Consider the following 18797-nt stretch of genomic DNA (forward strand, 5'->3'; position numbering starts at 1 on the left):
TCAATAAAGGCCCTTGCACTTTGAGTTATTCAGCTCTCAGTCCAGGTATAGCCCTTCAGCATGGATTAGCTGACAAGAGTCGATATTTCCCCAGAGTGAGAATGGGAAACATTCCCTTGAAACATGCCCTGGAGTCTGTATTCAAGGGCATCGTGGTTGGGCAGTGATGTGTCCTGGTTCTCCGAATTGATAGCAGACATACCGACTCCTCTGCCTCATTGGCTTCTCTAGGGACTGGTGGGGGAAGACTGGAGACATCTCCTAACATATCGTTTCATCTTAAACCCAGTCTGCTTGTCTTACTCCGATGTGGGCACTCAGGGCCCGATTGACAGTCACATTCACAAATGGGCTCGACCAGTTCTGCTTCTAGCAGGGCATCTGTAGACCGGACAGACAAACATGTTCTTGGCCATATATTGACACCTCATTCACTCTTACAACATTTCACAGTGCATTCAATTATTCCACGTCAGAGAAATAAATGTGCTCATGGCTTTTTATTAAGAACCACTTTATAATAACAGTAATAGCAATCCTAATAAACAGTAGGCCTAGAAGTAATCAAAATACAAAAATAAAATACCATCACATGACAATGTGGGGTGCAGTTTCTTTCCTGGTAACAGGTAACAGCAGCACTTCTGTCTACTGGCTTGATTCAATCAACAATAAAAGGCCATCTTCTGCATGCAGTAACACTAGAAGTATAACATGAAACAGTAACATTCAAGACATTTGAAGTATCGTTTGGCTTTGAGCGGTTTGAAACCAGAAAAGCTGTTTTGAAGAACTAGAGTGTTTCCTAAAGGACCATACCGGCATCAATAAATGTAATTGTCTATTCACAGCTTCGGCCAGAACATAGACCATACAAAGTTATTAAAACGTTGCTGAATAAATGGTGTTGATGTTGGCCAAACATAATTAATACATGTAGCCTACAACAAAAAGTATCCAAGCAATGATATTTAACGATTATATTTATAATATAATTATAATTATATCGGCTCCCTTTCCGAATCGCCTCCCTTTCAGAAGAAAAGTTCGGACATCGGAAGGAGTATACTGCGCTTAAACTTACTTAACGTCCTCTCCGTAGTAGAATCACTCAGAATACCTAATCAGCTTGTGTGAGAGTCTGTCCATTCTTGGACAGCTCTGATAGAAAGAATGTCGCCCTCTGGTGGCGGATGCATTCAATGTTCAGCAGGATCTCTAGAGTTTGAAATGCACTGCATTAAAGAAAGACAGACTTTGTAGACTCTGGAATAGTCTACAAAGTCTACCAGAGTCTACCAGAGTCTACCAGAGTGTACGAAGTAGGCCTATTCCATTTGTACATGCCTTAGAGTTAAATTAACACTGGGATTTTACTGTGCATATAAAAAGTCATTTTATTATTTATTCTTTTGTTTTAGCTTAGTATTTACTAGTTTGCATAGTATTTGCTGCAGGAAAAAATTCTCCTCTACGAATTGAAAGACACCATGACCTGTTAATTTGAGTTCTGTTTTGTTTTTCTTACATAAAAAAGGAAGTATGGTTGGAAAAAGAAGAAGGGTTGGAATTTGAATACAATACATATTGAAGCATAATTATGGAAGCTTGTGATCCACTTATTTCCTCTTACGAAAGTGAGTTTCCCCATACATTTCAATAGATGCTTTTATAAGCACCAAAAATGTCAAAACAGACAAACAGTAATCAGTGTCAGTGTCCAAACCAAAAACATTTTTAATTACTCATTAAATGTTTGACACTGATAAAAGGAGGTCCTAGTCCTCATCAAACCTGCGTTCAAATCAATGGTTTAAGTTTCCTTACAAGCACTTATACAAGCAAACTACAGACACAGCAGAAACATTTAGTCCCTGTAGGGCACAAAACGTGTATCTCCATAATTAACCTTTTAACTCTTTTATATTTCTTCACATGACAATCTCTCGGAAGTATATACTGTAGTGATCTACAAATAACCAATCTACAAGTTCACATGTTGCACTTTTGTGAGCTTGCACAAAAGTGTGTGAAAAAATAATGAACGTTTTTGCCTATAATGACATGCTCAAAAAATAGGGATGCCAGGGGGGAAATAGCAATAAGTATTAACAAGAGCTTGTGACTAAATAATAAGTACATTGGATCCATTTTGACCTAGGTTCTTTTTACCATTCTGTATATGAATGGATTTGGACAGACAAGGTCTGCACCGGACAGCGACGGAGAAATCCTACTTACTCACAAATCCAGTTTAACCCGTGAGAGCACGTCCCGTCATTCCATCCTCTGCTAGACATGAGCACACAGTCCTCTCCTCCCCCGGCGTTATTAGGCTCCCCTGTAGCCCAGAACCCTTCACCCTGCAGGGTGGTCCCATCCAACCATCGCCAAGTCCCCTCAGACGCTCGGACCAGACCGATCCAAGCCGTTTGTTTATGATTGTTTAAGAGAAAGTCCTGTTCCTCTCTGCTGTTTACAATCACCAGGTCAGCTCCTTTGCTCTGACAGTCCAGTCTGCTCTGCTCCCAGGTCTTGACAGTGTCAACAACGATCAAGTAACAACTGCCGCCAAAGGACTTCCAGCCACTGGGACAGTTTGCTAGAAAAAGTGTTGTGTACATATTTAAAGTAGTTCAAGAAAGTGAAACCCTCCTTGATTTTCTTTTATAATATAAAGTATTCTCTTACCTGTGCCGTTAAGACACAGCCTCTCTGCAGAAGGGAGATAGTAGAATCAAAACATGAAGGAAACAAATAGGGAAAACAGCAGATCAATGCATTACAATGCACTATTTTTTCAAACATGTTGCCTTTTTAATAAAAAAAAATCAGAATCAGAATTTTTCGCCCATGATGACCATGTCCAAATTAGGGATGCCAGGTTGAAAGTGAAAAAAAATCTATCGTTGATAGGGACCAGACTAATATCCACGCAGTGTGTCGTGTGATATTGTCTGGCCACGCGAGGCTAGCATATTGTATGAAGGGCACTGATCTTTACTATACTATATTAGCTCCCCCTCGGACACACCTGTGGACTACACCAGGTACAAATGACTTTTTGTTGCACTCCCTCATGGAGCTACTTGCGGATTATACTAGGGTCAGTCCACCCTAGGTGGACACGCACTGACCTTTTGCACCTTAATCCCATGTATAACGCACTGACTTTTTTTTTTGTCTTTTTATTGTGCTCTTTTCCTCTAAGCACCTTAACGTCCATATGTATATCATGCACAGTATAAGTATAACATGCACAGTATACATACATTGCTGCTATGCTCAGGCACCTTAGTTTTTTTTAGTTTTTTATTATCTCAGGTACTTTGTAAATATGTAGATAACTTGTCTGGCCTTCTGTTGCTCTCTTGTTTTGATCTCCTTCCCACTTGCCCCCCCCCCCCTCTTCTTTCTATGGAAACTAACGTTGCGATGGGAACGATGTACAAAAACGAATTTCACCCACTTTTTTACCTTGTAAACCTGTGATGTGACAATAAAACTGATTCTGATTCTGATTCTGATTCTGATACTTGCACAGGTTTGGTTTATAATGACTTTTCTCATAAGCTATTCTCTTACCTCTGTCTTTAAGACCGTCAACCTCCTTTTGTAACAAGACTTTATCTGCAGTCAGGATCTTGTACATGGTGTTGAACTGTTCCGTTAGGTTGTCATAACTGGTCTGTACTTGTTTGTTGTCTTCAGTAAGGTTTTTGTTTTGGGTTCTCACACGTTGCATTTCAGAATCATAATGAACTGTACGTATGAAGTCTGCGAAAGGGAAATATCAGAATCAAAACACAGAGCAAGAAGTTTCTAGACCTTGTCTAAACTCTTATGGATGACCACAAAACCAAAAGTAGTGTTCAAAGTACTGTATATAACCTAGAAGTGTTTTGTTTGTTAAAGGTCTCTGTACAATACTCACAGTACACTTGCTGGCCTATGATCACAGCCAGAAAGCATAGTACCCCCAGACACACTGCAACAGTTCTGGACCTCTGAGCACAACCTGAATCACACATTATCATCAGAACACCTTCAGATCTTTAACATTTAAAGTTTGTTTTTGGCATCAACACACTGGACATTTTTGTTCAAATCTTTGTTTATCTCATATAGTTTTTTTTTCTTTTTTCTTGCTTGTATAGAGTACGCTCATGAATACAATTTGAACACCTGAAGAGAAGCAATATGTCACAATAATCTCAGTTTAGTTGGTGTGTTGTTTTACCTACATACCTGATTGTAGATGTTCATCTTTCTCCTTCATTTGAACGTTAGCATAAGGGCTTTCTGTGCTACCTGTTGCTGTTATGACACTCCCATGATCTACTCCTTCGGCATTTGAGTTAACATATATCGCTGCCATATCTATGCACATAGAAATCTACTGCAAAATGTCTCAAATTCTCATACTCACTGTCCTCACACAGGTTCTCTGTTAAATGTACAGTACGGTCCTACAATTACTTTGTTTCTGACAAAATTATGAGTGGCAGAGGGTGTTTATATGCTGTATATTGTGACATCACGTCAGGAAGTCATAACCTCTTTATAAGTGAGAGAACAATTCCCTTTTTCACAAGTGCCACAAGTTTCCCTTTTGGTCAATGCTGAAAAACAAAGGAGAAAGGTTGAAATTTGAATACAATAACACATATTTGCATCATACTAAAACAACAAGCATAATATGGAAGTTTATGATCCACTTATTTCCTTTTAGCAAGTGAGTTCCCCCACACATTACATTTGTTTTTGGGGCATGTGCCTTCTGCAAAAGGGAAATGTCAGAGTCAAAACACAGACCAAGAAGTTCCTAGACCTCATCTAAACTCTTATGGATGACTACAAAAGATGAATTAGTTTGTCAAGGTATCTATACAACACTCACAGTACACTTGCCGGAAAGCATAGCATCCCCAGACACACTGCAACAGTTCTGGACCTCAAATACACAAACCAATTAGAGGTATATTATCTAGAATTATAATAAGTATAATTACAGCTTGTTAAATACAGCTTTTTCTCAACCATACTAATTAAATACTCATTCAAATGACCTGTGTATAAAAATGGTATTATTATTATGCTAGTTGCTCATTTATTATCACACTAAAATACATATATTTGAAAACAAGGAGCTAGACTTTAATTACACTACATTTTTAGTTTAATTACCAAAAACAATACTTCAAAGTAATGAATTTATTGGAAGTCTATATACTGTATATTACACTTTTAGTTTAAGGGTGATCAAAGTATACTCCTATACTTTTAAGTCTATATTATGTAAGTGTGTTATTTACAACATCTTGGTATATTATATAAAAACATTTGTTTGAAATAAAATGTTATACATTTCGCTTGTAAATAAACTCAGAAATACCATTCCCTCTGAACACCAGAAGAGGAGCAACATGCCACAGTAATCTCAGTTTTAGTTGGTTTGTTGTTTTACCTACATAAATGATTGTTGTTCATCTTCCGCTCTCATTTACTATCTCCCGTGACAGCATTTGAGTTAACATATTCTGCTGCCATGTTTTCTGTGCACAAAAAAAAAACTACTGCAAATGTATCATGTATCAAATTCTCATTCTCACTGTTGTCTGTAAATGTAGGGTAGGTCTAGCCTTGGTCCAGAGTTAGTGAGTTCTCTGGACCAGGGCTAGGGTTACCAGTTACTTTGTGTCTAACTAATTTATGAGTGGTAGAGGGTGTTTATATGAAGAGAACATTTCTCTTCTTCACAAGTATTGTAAAGGTTTGGGGAATATATAATGGTACTGCACATTGCAACTTCAGGCAGTTCTCTTTTCACAAGGGTTGCAGCAGGGCCACTTGTCCTTTGGGGTTGTAATTTTTTTAAGGGCACAAACAGAGCCGCCCCTTCCATTAGGTAGAGTAGGCAATTGCCTAGGGTGCCATGAGGCTGGGGGGGGCACCCACCAAGCCGAAAATATTATTATTTTTTTTAATTAAGAATTGAAAAATATATATTTGTTTGATAGAACACATCATCATCATCTGTTTTTACGTTTGGAGACCCCTGTCCAGGAGAGGCTCCAGAAGCGCCTTCTCAGGAGATTTGGCTCAAATCTAAACCCATTTCATTTGGCGTTAGGAACCCGTTGCGACCGCATGCCCTTGCTGACGTCGACCCCAGGCAGTAAAAAGAACTAGAATTTGTACGTTTTAAGTATTTGAAAAAATTAAAGTTAGGTGCGCCGTATCAATGCACCCCTCTCTTTAATAAGTTTTTGGTTTTGCCCAGCCATGTGTATTCAGACGGCTCTGGTTTTAGTTTCAACAGTGTGGCAGAATCAGAGTTAAATCAAATTAACTTCTACCTTCTTGCGTTTTCACTCTCTGTGGCAACACGGAGGATGTACAGTATAGACAGGTTTCTTGTTTACAAACATTAGTGGGTGTGTGTGTGCGCATTCAGGTTGCAAAACCACTTTAAAAGAAACACGTACAGCTGAGATTAATAAACTGTTTGATTCGAGTCAGCTAGAGCAGGGGTTTTCAACTGATGTGAACCAGGACCACCATCCTGACTAAGACTCAACCTGGGGACCACTGTTGTGTTGGGAGGGGATATGGGCTAAGATTAGTGTGTTCAAGTCTAGTGCATCCCAAGTCTATAATACATTATGATCAGCCTATAACTCTGTATGATTAGAGTTATAAGAACTAAAATACGTATAACTCTTTATAACACTGTTTCTCAACCAATTGTCCATAGACACGTGTTCTTAAATAATGACTGTTAAGGGCTTGATATAATTAATTGCACGATACTACGTGCAACACATGTTATTATTTAACTGAAATATAATGCTAGTGAGCAGAGCGTTTTTTGAGTGTTTAGTGCCTTCTATATTAAACTCATGTTAACTGATGAGTGAGCAGACGCATGCTATTATATGGGCACATTTCCTAATAATGATGACTCAACCAGGCCACAATTCCATTTCTTGAGATTCCAATTCCCTTTTCTGTGGAAGTTCCAGTAACTGCTGTAAAACTGCTGCATCAGCTGAGGAACTTGGGCAGTGCAGGCAGGGCCTTAACTAAAAGTGTCAGAGTTAAACAGCCTGAATCCCTCCTGAGCAGCAAAGTCCCATGCTAACTCAGCTAGCATCTCCACCTCAGACACCTTCTGCACCAGCCTATCAGAATGCTCCGGCTGTAGGTTTGGTCCGTCTCTACTGTGTGCTGCAGGGCTTGAAACTCTGCTGCCACCTGGTGAAGAGAGAGAGGGAAAGGCAGAAACATTGGCGACCCTAAGAAATAGACGGTATTTGCTTATTTGTTGGATGGCAATGGTTTGAATTCCTGTAAATAGCATTGAATATGTGAAATAACACAGTCATCGTCTTATGAGACTTGTAATATATACATTTATAACATTAAGCGCTGTTAAGTGGATATAGTCGGTGTTGGGTGGAAACCCTGTATGTCCAAAACAGTTGAGATAAAAAAACGAACCTGTGCTCCAATGGATCAAATGTACTTATTTAGTCACAGATCAGCTATTTTCGCTACTTTTGTGCTACACTCTTGTACGCTGAAGTAGGGCATTCATTTACGAAAAAAAACAAACATAAAAAGTAGAAATAAGGAGATACAAGGTTTCTGCAACGATAAGTATAATATTTAAGTATAATAAGTATAATATGTTGTGCCACATGATTAGTGATGCTGTGGTGCTCAGATGTGAGTTCATCTTCAACCTCTGCTCATGCAGACTCGTGTGTCGAGTGTGTTGATTTGTGCTCTGCATAGTGATGCCATGATGACTATCAGCTATCTTTCCAGCTCAGAGCTCTCTTGACTATTGACTGTGTCTTTGCAGAAGAGTTGTGCTTAATTAATGGCCTTGCTCAAAGGCACACTGGTAATCCCCCATTCAAGTGAAGTCCGACACCTACCTCCTCCTGATGCGACACGGATTGGTAGAACAACTGGAGTGACATGTAGAACCTCCAATCAGAGCACATGCCCTGCCCCATGCGCTCACAATACTGGCCAATCAGCTTCTCAGGACTGGGGAAGCCCTTCCCGCTTATACCTATAAAGGATGATTGAGGATTGTTAATGAGCAGTAGTGGACAAAGTGCTCAACCCCAGTACTTGAGTCAAAGTATAGATACTCCTGGTCAAATATCACTCAACTACAAGTGAAAGTTGCTCTGTCAAATTTGTGCTCAATCTGTCAGCACTACTGCCTTAAACTTAAAAATGTAATGTTGCTGTTAGTAGGAATAAACACAGAAGCACCTGGGAGGAAGTGGACTAAGAAAGGGGAGGAGCCAAACCAGAGTTCCTGTTTTACACAAAAAAGGAGGTCGTACCCCAGCTGACCCCCAGAGCCCCCCCCCCCTTTTTTACGAACTTTAAAAAAAAATGTTCCTTATTTTTCAATTGTAAACTGTTTATATGATGTTCTGCATAGTAGTGTATATCTGTCTGTCATTTAATGTCACTATGAATTGAGTACATAAGGACCCCATTTGAAACAAGCCATTGTGCTTTCATGGGTTTTTTAATCCTATTTAGTTGACCTTGTAGTTGAACTGTACTTTGATGTGCTTTCTATCTGCAAACTTCTAAATAAAGTATTCAATCAATCAGGCAAAAACAAAGAAAATATTTTGTGTATATATTTTGTACATCTTTGCTATTTGTACTGGAGTGAGTTCTTTAAAAAAAATACATGCTTCAAAACGCATCAAAAGTACATGCATTTAGAATTACTTATTATTTAAATAAGTATTTAAAAGTACAAATTACAAAGTACATTTTATTTTTAATATCAATACATTGCTCTTTGAAAGGCTTTCTCTCTCATACTAGCAGTTATCAGCCCGTGGAGTACTGTGGTGGTGTTTAGCTGTTTTGTGAACAAGGATTCACCCCCCCCCCCCCACACACACACACACACACACACACACACACACACAGATAAGGGTAGGAGGGCCCTTGCATTATTTGACTCTTTCTCTCACATAAAAGCAAGTGAGCACTAGAGCAAACGACTGTGACATTTTTATGGCATAATCAATCAGTTTGTGGCTACACACACACACACACACACACACACACACACACACACACACACACACACACACACACACACACACACACACACACACACACACACACACACACACACACACACACACACACACACACACACACACACACACACACACACACACACACACACACACACACTCCCTCCTTTCCAGTGGTGGGAGAAGTACTCTAACTGAACTCACCTGCTTTGAAGCTTGACATCTCTGAGAATGAATAAGCTGGTCATAGGTCATGGGCAGCTGCTGAGGACACATTTGAGGATCTCAAGGACAAATTGACAGCAGCCATCCTGGCTCACAGTGCCAGGGAAGACCACATCTACACCAGCCTCCTCCTGTTCTCTTGTCACCGCTTCAGCATCACAATCTTGCTTAGTGGGAGTCACAGCCGGGGCCTCCGGACCCTTCAGGCGGGGGCCATTGAACGTCATCTGTCGAAATAAGATTGTCAGTAAACAAGTTTATTCACAACAAGCAGCTTGCCTGGCATAGCCAGGGTTATTGTGCTAATCAGTGGTTTTCAAAGTGGGATCCAAAGAAATGAGATAATATAACCAGTTCAACCACTTTAATCCTATTTTATGCTTCAGCTATTCATATATAAATGATATATAGATATAGATATATATATATTTGTCCATATTAGTCCAGACATACTTCACAGTCAACTTATAACTCAGAGAGTGTACAAAGTAAGACCAAATGGACCCATACCATGGTTTCATTTACACACTATCAGATTTAAATGAACACAGAGGCTTTTACAGTACAGAATGGGATCGCAGAGATAAAAATAGCCTCAAATAAGAGGGGTCCTTGAAAATGAAAATGTTTCAGAATGACTGGAGATTAGCCTTGGATCAAGACTATGATAGATGTATTCTTATCGATAGTACAAGTCAGACTCGATCAAATACATCTATGATAGTCTTGATCCAAGGCTAACTTGAGATGGACTTACCACCATCCGTGGTTGTAGAATCCAACCAGGTGTGGACTGCTCTCCTCTTGGAGGGGGGTTTCTCTGGAGTAGGCAGAGGATGTTTCTGACAACTCTTAGCAGGAATGGAGTAGGAGTAGGAGTCTAGCAACTTCTCCTCCTCTGCTTTCATTAACTCCTGCAATGACTGGATGTCTCTGGTAGTGCATGATGGAACTGTTTGGTCTAAACCGAACCGGTAAATAAATATGGAAGGGCCTTTTACTTAACAGAGTATTTCTACACCGTGGTATTGCTACTTTTACTTAAGTGAAATATCTGAGTACTTCTTCCACCATTGGAATTGGGTCTTACCTGAAGTAGTAGGCTATATAGCTATCATAACAACGTGTCTGGCGACGCATCAACCATTGCTCATAGTTGCATTTGAAATGTTCCAATTTGAGCGAAAACCCTGATATTGCAATTCTAATCTGTTTAAAACATTGGTTCTCAAAGTGGGGTCTGGGGACCCCCAGGGGTCCTTGGGGGGGGGGAGTTCCAGGGGGTCCCCAGTAAAATGTGTTAACATAGCATCACTAAATCATGGCTGATTGATGTTATGTCTTTTCTGAAGCTTGAAAAAAATAAATTCACAATTCGAGGATCCTCTGACAAATTCTATATCTATTGGCAACCATTAATATCATATGTAAGCAGATTACAATCATTATCACCTGACTGAAAACACATGGTACTGGGGTGCTTTGGTGGTGCGTATCTCTATTTGGTGCAAGATGCATAACTTAAGGTATTTGATTTCATGTGAAGGTCATGGAATGAGCTAATTCAGCTCATTACTTATATAAATGTGTATACAGTTTTACTTTTATTAATCATTATTAGTATTATTTTTATATTATATATTTCAAATTTTATTGGTATATTTGTTTTTATATACATGACTGCTATTATCATTGTTAATTCCCTTTTTTTTCTTTTTTTCTTCCTTCTCAAATTCTAATCTATTCTTCATTCCCTTGAACATAATTTTGTGTTTTTTGTTCCTGTCTCTTAACTATGTATCCTACTGTATTTATTTGATCTTGTACATGTACATGTATTGTTGTTTGTATGTCCAGCCTTGTGGGGAAAAATGGTGGGCGGATGGGGAGGACTGGGGAGGGGTGGATGAGAGTTGTTGGGAGAAAATGTAAAACCGAAGAGTTGTTTCAATTTTAGCAAATTTGAATACAATGTCATGTGTACTCTTTGAATAAATCTTGCTTAAAAAAAATAAACATAGCATCACAATAATTTTAACCACTTTAACCTTTTATACTTTGGCTATTCAAAAATAGCAGAGCTACAAGCTCATAGTGTGGCACTCGGTGCCGCGCTATGAGCTTGTAGATCTGCTACTTTTGAAAAATCGTGAAAATGTGTGTAGGGTGACCAGATCCCAACTCACCAGATGTGGGACAAAGAGTATGTTTGTGTGGGACAATGTGGGACATGTTAGTGACGTTACCAATACATTGAGGTAGTCTAACAAAATAACATTTCTATTCTGCCCCTTCACATAACATCACTATAGTTTGCCATCTGGTTGATTCAGTAGCACATACTGTAATAGGACTATGATAATAACAACTATAATAGAACTACGATGCAAATAAAAACTTAACAACAGAAATGCATTTGAGATTATCTGTATTTACTGGCCTATACAACCTACTGGTATAGCAAAGGCTTTGATTTGATTGTGAAGACATTAATTACATCCAATAAGGAGCTCACAATAAAGTCTGTAGTTTTCACAGTAGTGTGGCCAAGTCAACTAGGTACAATCCCATGTCTCATGTCTTGAGGCGCAACTTACTAATCAAGTCTCAAGTCTACATCTAGTAGAGCAGCAAGTGCAGTATCAATTTAGTATATTAACAAAGAACTTTACCAAAGCAGCATCCTCCTAACAAAGCCAACTACTGCAAATTATTTTCAAATCAGACAGGCACAACATTAAAAAACTAAAAACAAAACACTAATATAAATCAAAACTGGTCAGGACTGGAGGGAACAACAACTAATAATAAATGAAATTGTAAACAAACTTGTCCACCATAGCACAGAACTTCCAGAACCAAGGAACCACAGAGCAGAGCAGAGCAGAGCAGAGCAGAGCAGAGCAGAGCAGATGTTGCTCTGTCGGCAGCTCATTTTAAATCAATCCTTTTTATAACCATTACAGTTTTAGCCACTTTTTTTTTACCAGTCATGTTTGATCTGTTCACTTTAATGCAACAACAGATCTAGGCAATCGGATACGCAGATCAAGTTTTTTTATGTAGTTTTGTGCAGACCGTGTCGGTCTGGACTGATACCGGCATTAGCCCTGGGGCTGTTTTTGAACAGGGCATCAGCGATCATTGCCCAATAGCATGTTTCAGAAGCACTAAACAAAAAAGAACACAGTCACGAATAATTACCAAGAGAAATTTTTTATCTTTTAATGAACAAGCATTTTTTAATGATTTATTTTATAGTGATATCCACTACACCTCAGCTATCCCAGATACTGAATTAGCTCTGGAACATTTCCTGAAATCCTTTCTCCCCATTGTCAACAAACATGCACCCTTAAAAAAGGTCAGAATAAAAAATAGTCTAAGCCCTTGGTTCTCCCCAGACCTGTCAGCTCTTTTTAAGGACAGGAATAAAGCCTGGTTATTAGCCAGGCGTACTGGGGACCAGACACATTGGACATCATTTAGACGTTTAAGAAATAAATGTACAGCTGCAGTAAGAGTGGCCAAATCTACTTACTACCTGGACTTAATTACAGACTCCTACTCAGATCCAACCAAATTCTGGAAGGCTGTTGGAAATAAAAAGTCCACCACCCCTCTCCCCCCAAGTGTGAAAATTGATGGTTCTATGGTTTCTGGACCAAATGAAATCTGTACAGCATTTAATCAACACTTCGCTGCTACTGCTCACCTTTTCGAGGACAGACACACAGGAACCGTCCCCACGAACAATGACAGTATACATGCAGTTAGCCCTGGGTCACAGTTCTCTATTCAGCCTGTCTCCACTAATGTTGTCCTTGAAGCTCTGCAGGCCATTGACATCAAATCCTCTGTTGGTGAGGATAAGTTGGATCCCTTTTTTTAAAGATTAGCTGCACCTTTTGTCCATCACCAGTCTTTCAGTTTTCTCACAGCAACAACTGTGTGTAGGCAGGCCTGGCCCACACAGGCAATGCACATTCAGCACCATAGAAAGCACCCCCGGCAGTGAGTGAAACACAAGAATAGCAGCACAAAATAAATATCTAGCACCACACTGGCCCAGAGCCCACAATAAACTATTCTATATTTCTATTTAAACAACGTTACTAACTTACCTTAGATGTTCTTCTTGGGTTTATACTTTTTGCTTGAGCGTGCTGCTTCCAATAAGGCCTTCTGCTTGAGAACATGGCTGTAGAATTCCTTTCAACTGTATTCAAAGTTGGTCTTGACTTGGATTTCACTCTTGATAAGCTCCACAGAGCAACGGTTCCTCTGGTCAGTCCATGCAGCAGTCATGAGGGAAAACAAAACTCTCTCTACTGGAGCATTGGTGATGGGGATGCTGAAGAGGAAGGATGCAACAGCAGTCAGATTTCATGTTTTTGTGCCTTTAAGCAAGACTTCTCCAGAAGAGGAGCTCTTCTCTCCACAATTCCCTGCTGGCGTGGCAGAGTCACACAGTACTCATCATACAGTTCATCCATGTTGGAGGAGGATAGCACTGGCCTCCATTCCAAAGAAGGAATCAATTTGTCGTTGTTGGAGCTTTGTCTTGAGAGTAAACATTATATCATATAGCTCATTGGTTCTCAAAGTGGGGTCCGGGGACCCCCAGGGGTCCTTGAGAGAGTTCCAGGGGGTCCCCAGCTAAATGATAGTTAGGAACCAAATTGACCCTTATGGGTCTGTAACTCTGAGAGTGTACAAATGAAACGGGTCCATTTGGTTCCATTTGTACACTCTCAGAGTTAAATTAACATTGATTTTACTATATAAATTGGGGTCCCAGAGATTGAAATGCTATAAAATGGGGGTCCGTACGTAGCCTAATGCATGTCAAACTGGGGGTCCTTGAAATTAAAATGGTTGAAAATCACTGCTAGAGCCGTAAAAATCTTCTCTTATGGGGGTCCCTGGCTTATCTTTTCGAATGGGGGTCCGCGGACTAATAGGTGTCAATTTGGGGGTCCTTGACATGAAAAAGTTTGAGAACCACTGCCCTTCACCATCCTGATCCTTTTTAATCAGCTGCCACAGTGTTTTTGGGCACTGATTCAGTGTAGCTCTTATTAGCCATGGATATCAAGAGCTGGATAGACATTTCACCCATCATGGATAAATAGTTTCCCAGTCCTTGTTGTAACTGCATTTCGTGGTCGTAGTTAACTCCCTTTCCTCCATGTTTCATTCACTCATTTATTCACATTTCAGTGTTAAACGCGTCGCTTAAAGACTCGCTCCGCAAAATGCGCTGTTTGTTGTTGTTTTTGGTGGGCGTTCCCTAACACACACACACACACACACACACACGCACACACACACACACACACACACACACACACACACACACACACACACACACGCATGCACTCACGCACGCACGCACGCGCGCGCACACACACACACACACACACACACACACACACACATGCACATGCACATGCACATGCACACACACACACACGCACACGCACGCACGCACGCACACACACACACACACACACACACACACACACACACACACACACACACACACACACACACACACACACACACACACACACACACACACACACACACCGGACTTCGTCAAAAAGATGAAGGTCAAGCAGTGGTGGAAAAAGTACTCAAGTGTTTTACTTAAGTAAAAGTATAAATACTGCAATGTAGAAATACTCTGTTACAACTGAAAGGCCGGTATTAAAAATGTACTATGAGTAAAAGTACAAAAATATTGGCATCAAAATATACTTAGAGGACCAAAAGTAAAATTTCACAAGTTTAATGTGTGTCTAAAATGTTTAAAAGTCTTTTGAAAATAGCAGATCCACAAGCTCACAGTGAAAGTAATTAAGTACATTTACTCAAGTATTGTACTGTACAATTTTGAGGTACTCTTTTTACTTACTGGAGTATTTCTATTTTCAGTACTTTTACTACTCCACTACACATCTAACATCTCAGAGACAAATATTGTGCTTTTACTCCACTACAATTATTTGAAAACTTTAGTTACTAGTTAAAAGTACTCAAATTTTTTACTTAGGTAAAAGTATCAATGTAGAAATACTCAGTTACAAGTAAAAGTTCGGAATTCAAAAAGTACAAAAGTATTGGTATAAAAATGTACTTAAAAGTACTCATTTTGCAAGATGTCCCAAGTTTTTTTATGTATAAAAATCTTTTGAAAACAGCAGATCTACAAGCTCACAGCTTGTAGATCTGCTATTTTTTGGGTACTTTAAGTACACTTTTACTCAAGTACATATTTTAATCCGGACTTTTACTTGTAACGGAGTATTTCTACATTGTAGTATTGATACTTTTACTTAGGTATGAAATGTGAGTACTTTTTCCATCACTGCACACAGGTGATGGAAATACGTGATATGTTGTTTTAGTTAAATGATTAATATTTTCTCCTCTAAACGTATATGTGTCACATAATGACCAGAAACGGTCTTTTCTTTTCAAAACAAAAATAATAACAATTGCAATAAAAAAAATAAACACACGTACGTAACCGATTTGTTACGTTGCGCGATGACGTCATCATCACTACTCTAGCATTTGAAGTTGTTTACCGACAGCTGACCAATCAGCGACGAGCGAGAGGCGGGCTCATGAGGGATGCTTCAGGTATAAAATCGTTAAGCAAGACGAGCAGCGTCAGATGTGTCTGAGATTTTCATAGTTTCAGTCGCATTTACCCAGAGCTTAACAGCCACTTTACCAGCTTTAACAGCCACTAACGGACGGAACCACCAACCAGAGGAACTTCTACAGATTGTTTTATCGACTTTTTTCCAGCTTTTTCCTCTACAACTGGTGAGTTTGATTTATTTTCATAATGCTCAGGCCGGGGGGTCAGGGGGAAACTGTCATTTTAATGCTATTTTATTGATTATGTTTGATTGTAGCATGATCTGTCAAAAGTTTAGAGGCTGTTAGTGGATGACTTTTCGGTTACTGCCGGGAAACAGGCAGCAACGGCTGTTGAAATAGCAGTTAACTAACGCTACGCCAGATGCATCGTGATGCGTTGTGAGCTTGTAGATCTTCTTACTGTTTACCGTTAACGATCGTGCTGTCGTTGAAATGGCAGATCTACAAGCTCACAACGCGTCGCGCGACACGTCAACGGGCGTTGCTGTCATGTAACTTAACACGACGCCGCCAGATGCATCGCGATGCATTGTGAGCTTGTAGATCTGCTATTTCAACGGTCGATGCTATCACGTCAACTAACGCGACGCCAGATGCATCGTGATGCGTTGTGAGCTTGTAGATCTGCTTACTGTTTACCGTTAACGGTCGTGCTGTCGTCGTTGCACGATCGTTTTCGAAATAACAGCTAGCTTGTTTATAGCTGTGTAACGTCTGTCTTTTATGTATGTTGTGGTGTTGATTTTCAAAAAACGTTTCAAAACGCTCTTGTGATTAAGGTGGAAATGTCATTTTAATTGGTTGTACTGGGTGGAAATGAGTTGCATACATTCAAAACGTCTCATTGTAGCTTGTTTACATTTGAAATCAAACAAGGGATTGGCGCTGTCGTTCAAAAGACGTTAAGCTAACAACCTGAATGGATTTGTGGGGCCGTTGTAGCTCTGGTCTATACAGCGTTAGAAGGTTAAGGAGAACTCCTTCTAACGCTATGGACGGGATTGATTGATTGAATACTTTATTAACGGTTTGAAAAAAAAAAGGTACAGATTCATACAAAAGGATGCTAAAAGGATAACCCAAGAAAGCCAATGGCTTGTTTCCATTGGGGTCCTGTGTACAGTGGTGTAAAGTACTCTTACTCAAGTAACTTAAGTACAGTTTTGAGGTATTTTTTACTTTACTGGAGTATTTCCAATGTTCTGTACTTTTATTTCTACTCCACTACACCTCAGAGGCAAATATTGTATTTTTTACTCCACTACAGTTATTTGAAAACTGTAGTTACTTTGTAGATGTATTATTACAAAACGTACAGTAACCACTTCAGCCCTATTGAAAATAGCCGATCTACAAGCTCACAATGCGTTTTTTTTAAAACATTCTTTATAACGAGTACTTTTACTTTTGGTACTTTAAGTACAATTTGATGCCAATACTGTTGTACTTTTACTCGTACATTTTGAATTCCGGACTTTTACTTGTAACAGATTATTTCTAGATTGCAGTATTGATACTTTTACTTAAGTAATTCACAAGAGGAGAGCAGTTATAGGCTCCCTCCACACAATGATATTTAATTCAATGGTGGTAGAAGCAAGCCTACTCGGATTATTTTATTTACTCAAGTAAAAGTAGTAATCTCAAAATGCAGAAGTATTCTGTTGCAAGTAAAATTACTTGAAGTAGCATACCAAAGTAACAGTACTCATTATGAAAGGGCATTTCACAATTGTTGGGGATATGTCACAAATAGCAGATCTACAAGCTCACAATGTGTCGCATTGCAAGCTTGTAGATTTGTATTTTTGAATAGATGCAGTAACAAATAGGGCTTAATTGGTTAATGTATGTTTTGTAATGATCTAAATCTACACTGTAACTAATGTTTGTAATGAGATGTATACAATATTGAAAAATGGGAATACTCTATGTACAGTATTTCCATTTTTACTTCCATATTACTATAGTAGCCAACCTCAAATTTGTATGTGTAAATGTTTAGTTACTTTCCACCACTAACATAACAAACTGACATATCTTTCTGTTTCTCTCTCCCTTTCACAGCTGTCTCAGCTCTCTCTTTCTCAGCTCTCAACTCTCTCTTTCTCAACTCTCTCCCTCTCAGTGCTCAGCCTCTCTCTCGCTCGCTCCCTCTCTCTATTTCTCTCTCTCCCCCCCTCTCTCTCTCCACAGAGCAGGATGGAGCTGTATCGCATCCAGTTGATCAACAAGTCGGTTGCAGAGCGTGGCAGAAGGGCGAACAGGTTGATCAACGTTCACGTGGACAACCTTAGGAACCGCCCCCTGTCCGATGACGACATGGAGGTCATCACTGCGTGCATCCCTGAGCTGTACACTCGCATCGACCAGACGAGGGCCCTCTCCTCGCTCACACTGGTCGACAAGGAGCTGCTCAGGCCTCCAAAGGACTTCACAGTGGCGGTGCCGCTTCGTAAGCCAGAGCCCCTGTGGTATGGTAAGGTAAGTACATGGTATTACTGTCGTTTCAGCCACACCTGGAAGCAGCCCACCGTGAAGCCACCGGGGGTGATGCCCACTGCAGATACGGCTCTCTACCAGGTCTTCTCCGGGTCCCTGGTGACTCCGCCCCACCCCACCACCCTAACATCACCCTTCAATGGGTGGAGGCACGCCCGCAACCAGTACGACCTCGTGGAGGTCTCTGGTCAGCAGCTGCCCAGAGTCATCTCCTGTGTGGAGACGACATGGGAGAAGGGGGGACGGGTGCTCCATCGCCAGTTTAGGGTGACCGTGTATAGGACAGACGGACAGATGATG

The 18797-nt window shown here is 40.0% G+C and overlaps 1 protein-coding gene across 1 annotated transcript; it reads right to left on the bottom strand.

The window, feature by feature from the left end:
* Positions 1-485: 485 nt before the first annotated feature.
* On the bottom strand, positions 486-4473 carry LOC308078180 (uncharacterized protein). The gene is made up of 5 exons (XM_080419304.1): positions 4249-4473; positions 3935-4018; positions 3586-3777; positions 2692-2715; positions 486-2602 (listed from the first exon to the last, which is right to left on the bottom strand). Exons 1-5 carry the CDS (start codon positions 4388-4390, stop codon positions 2238-2240), a joined length of 807 nt encoding a protein of 268 aa, XP_080275430.1. The 5' UTR covers positions 4391-4473; the 3' UTR covers positions 486-2237.
* Positions 4474-18797: the final 14324 nt, after the last annotated feature.

The sequence above is a fragment of the Gymnoscopelus braueri genome (assembly GCF_963280865.1).
Source record: "Gymnoscopelus braueri genome assembly, chromosome: 22".
In the NCBI taxonomy this organism is placed as follows: domain Eukaryota; kingdom Metazoa; phylum Chordata; class Actinopteri; order Myctophiformes; family Myctophidae; genus Gymnoscopelus; species Gymnoscopelus braueri.

Bases quoted from the DNA above. Each gene is read 5' to 3' on its own strand.
- LOC308078180 (XM_080419304.1), bottom strand. From the start codon at position 4,390: ATGTGCATAGATATGGCAGCGATATATGTTAACTCAAATGCCGAAGGA. The intron at 4,019-4,248 runs GTATGTAGGTAA...TGTGTGATTCAG, and splicing joins AGATGAACATCTACAATCAG to GTTGTGCTCAGAGGTCCAGA. The intron at 2,603-2,691 runs GTAAGAGAATAC...CACTTTTTCTAG, and splicing joins GCTGTGTCTTAACGGCACAG to CAAACTGTCCCAGTGGCTGG.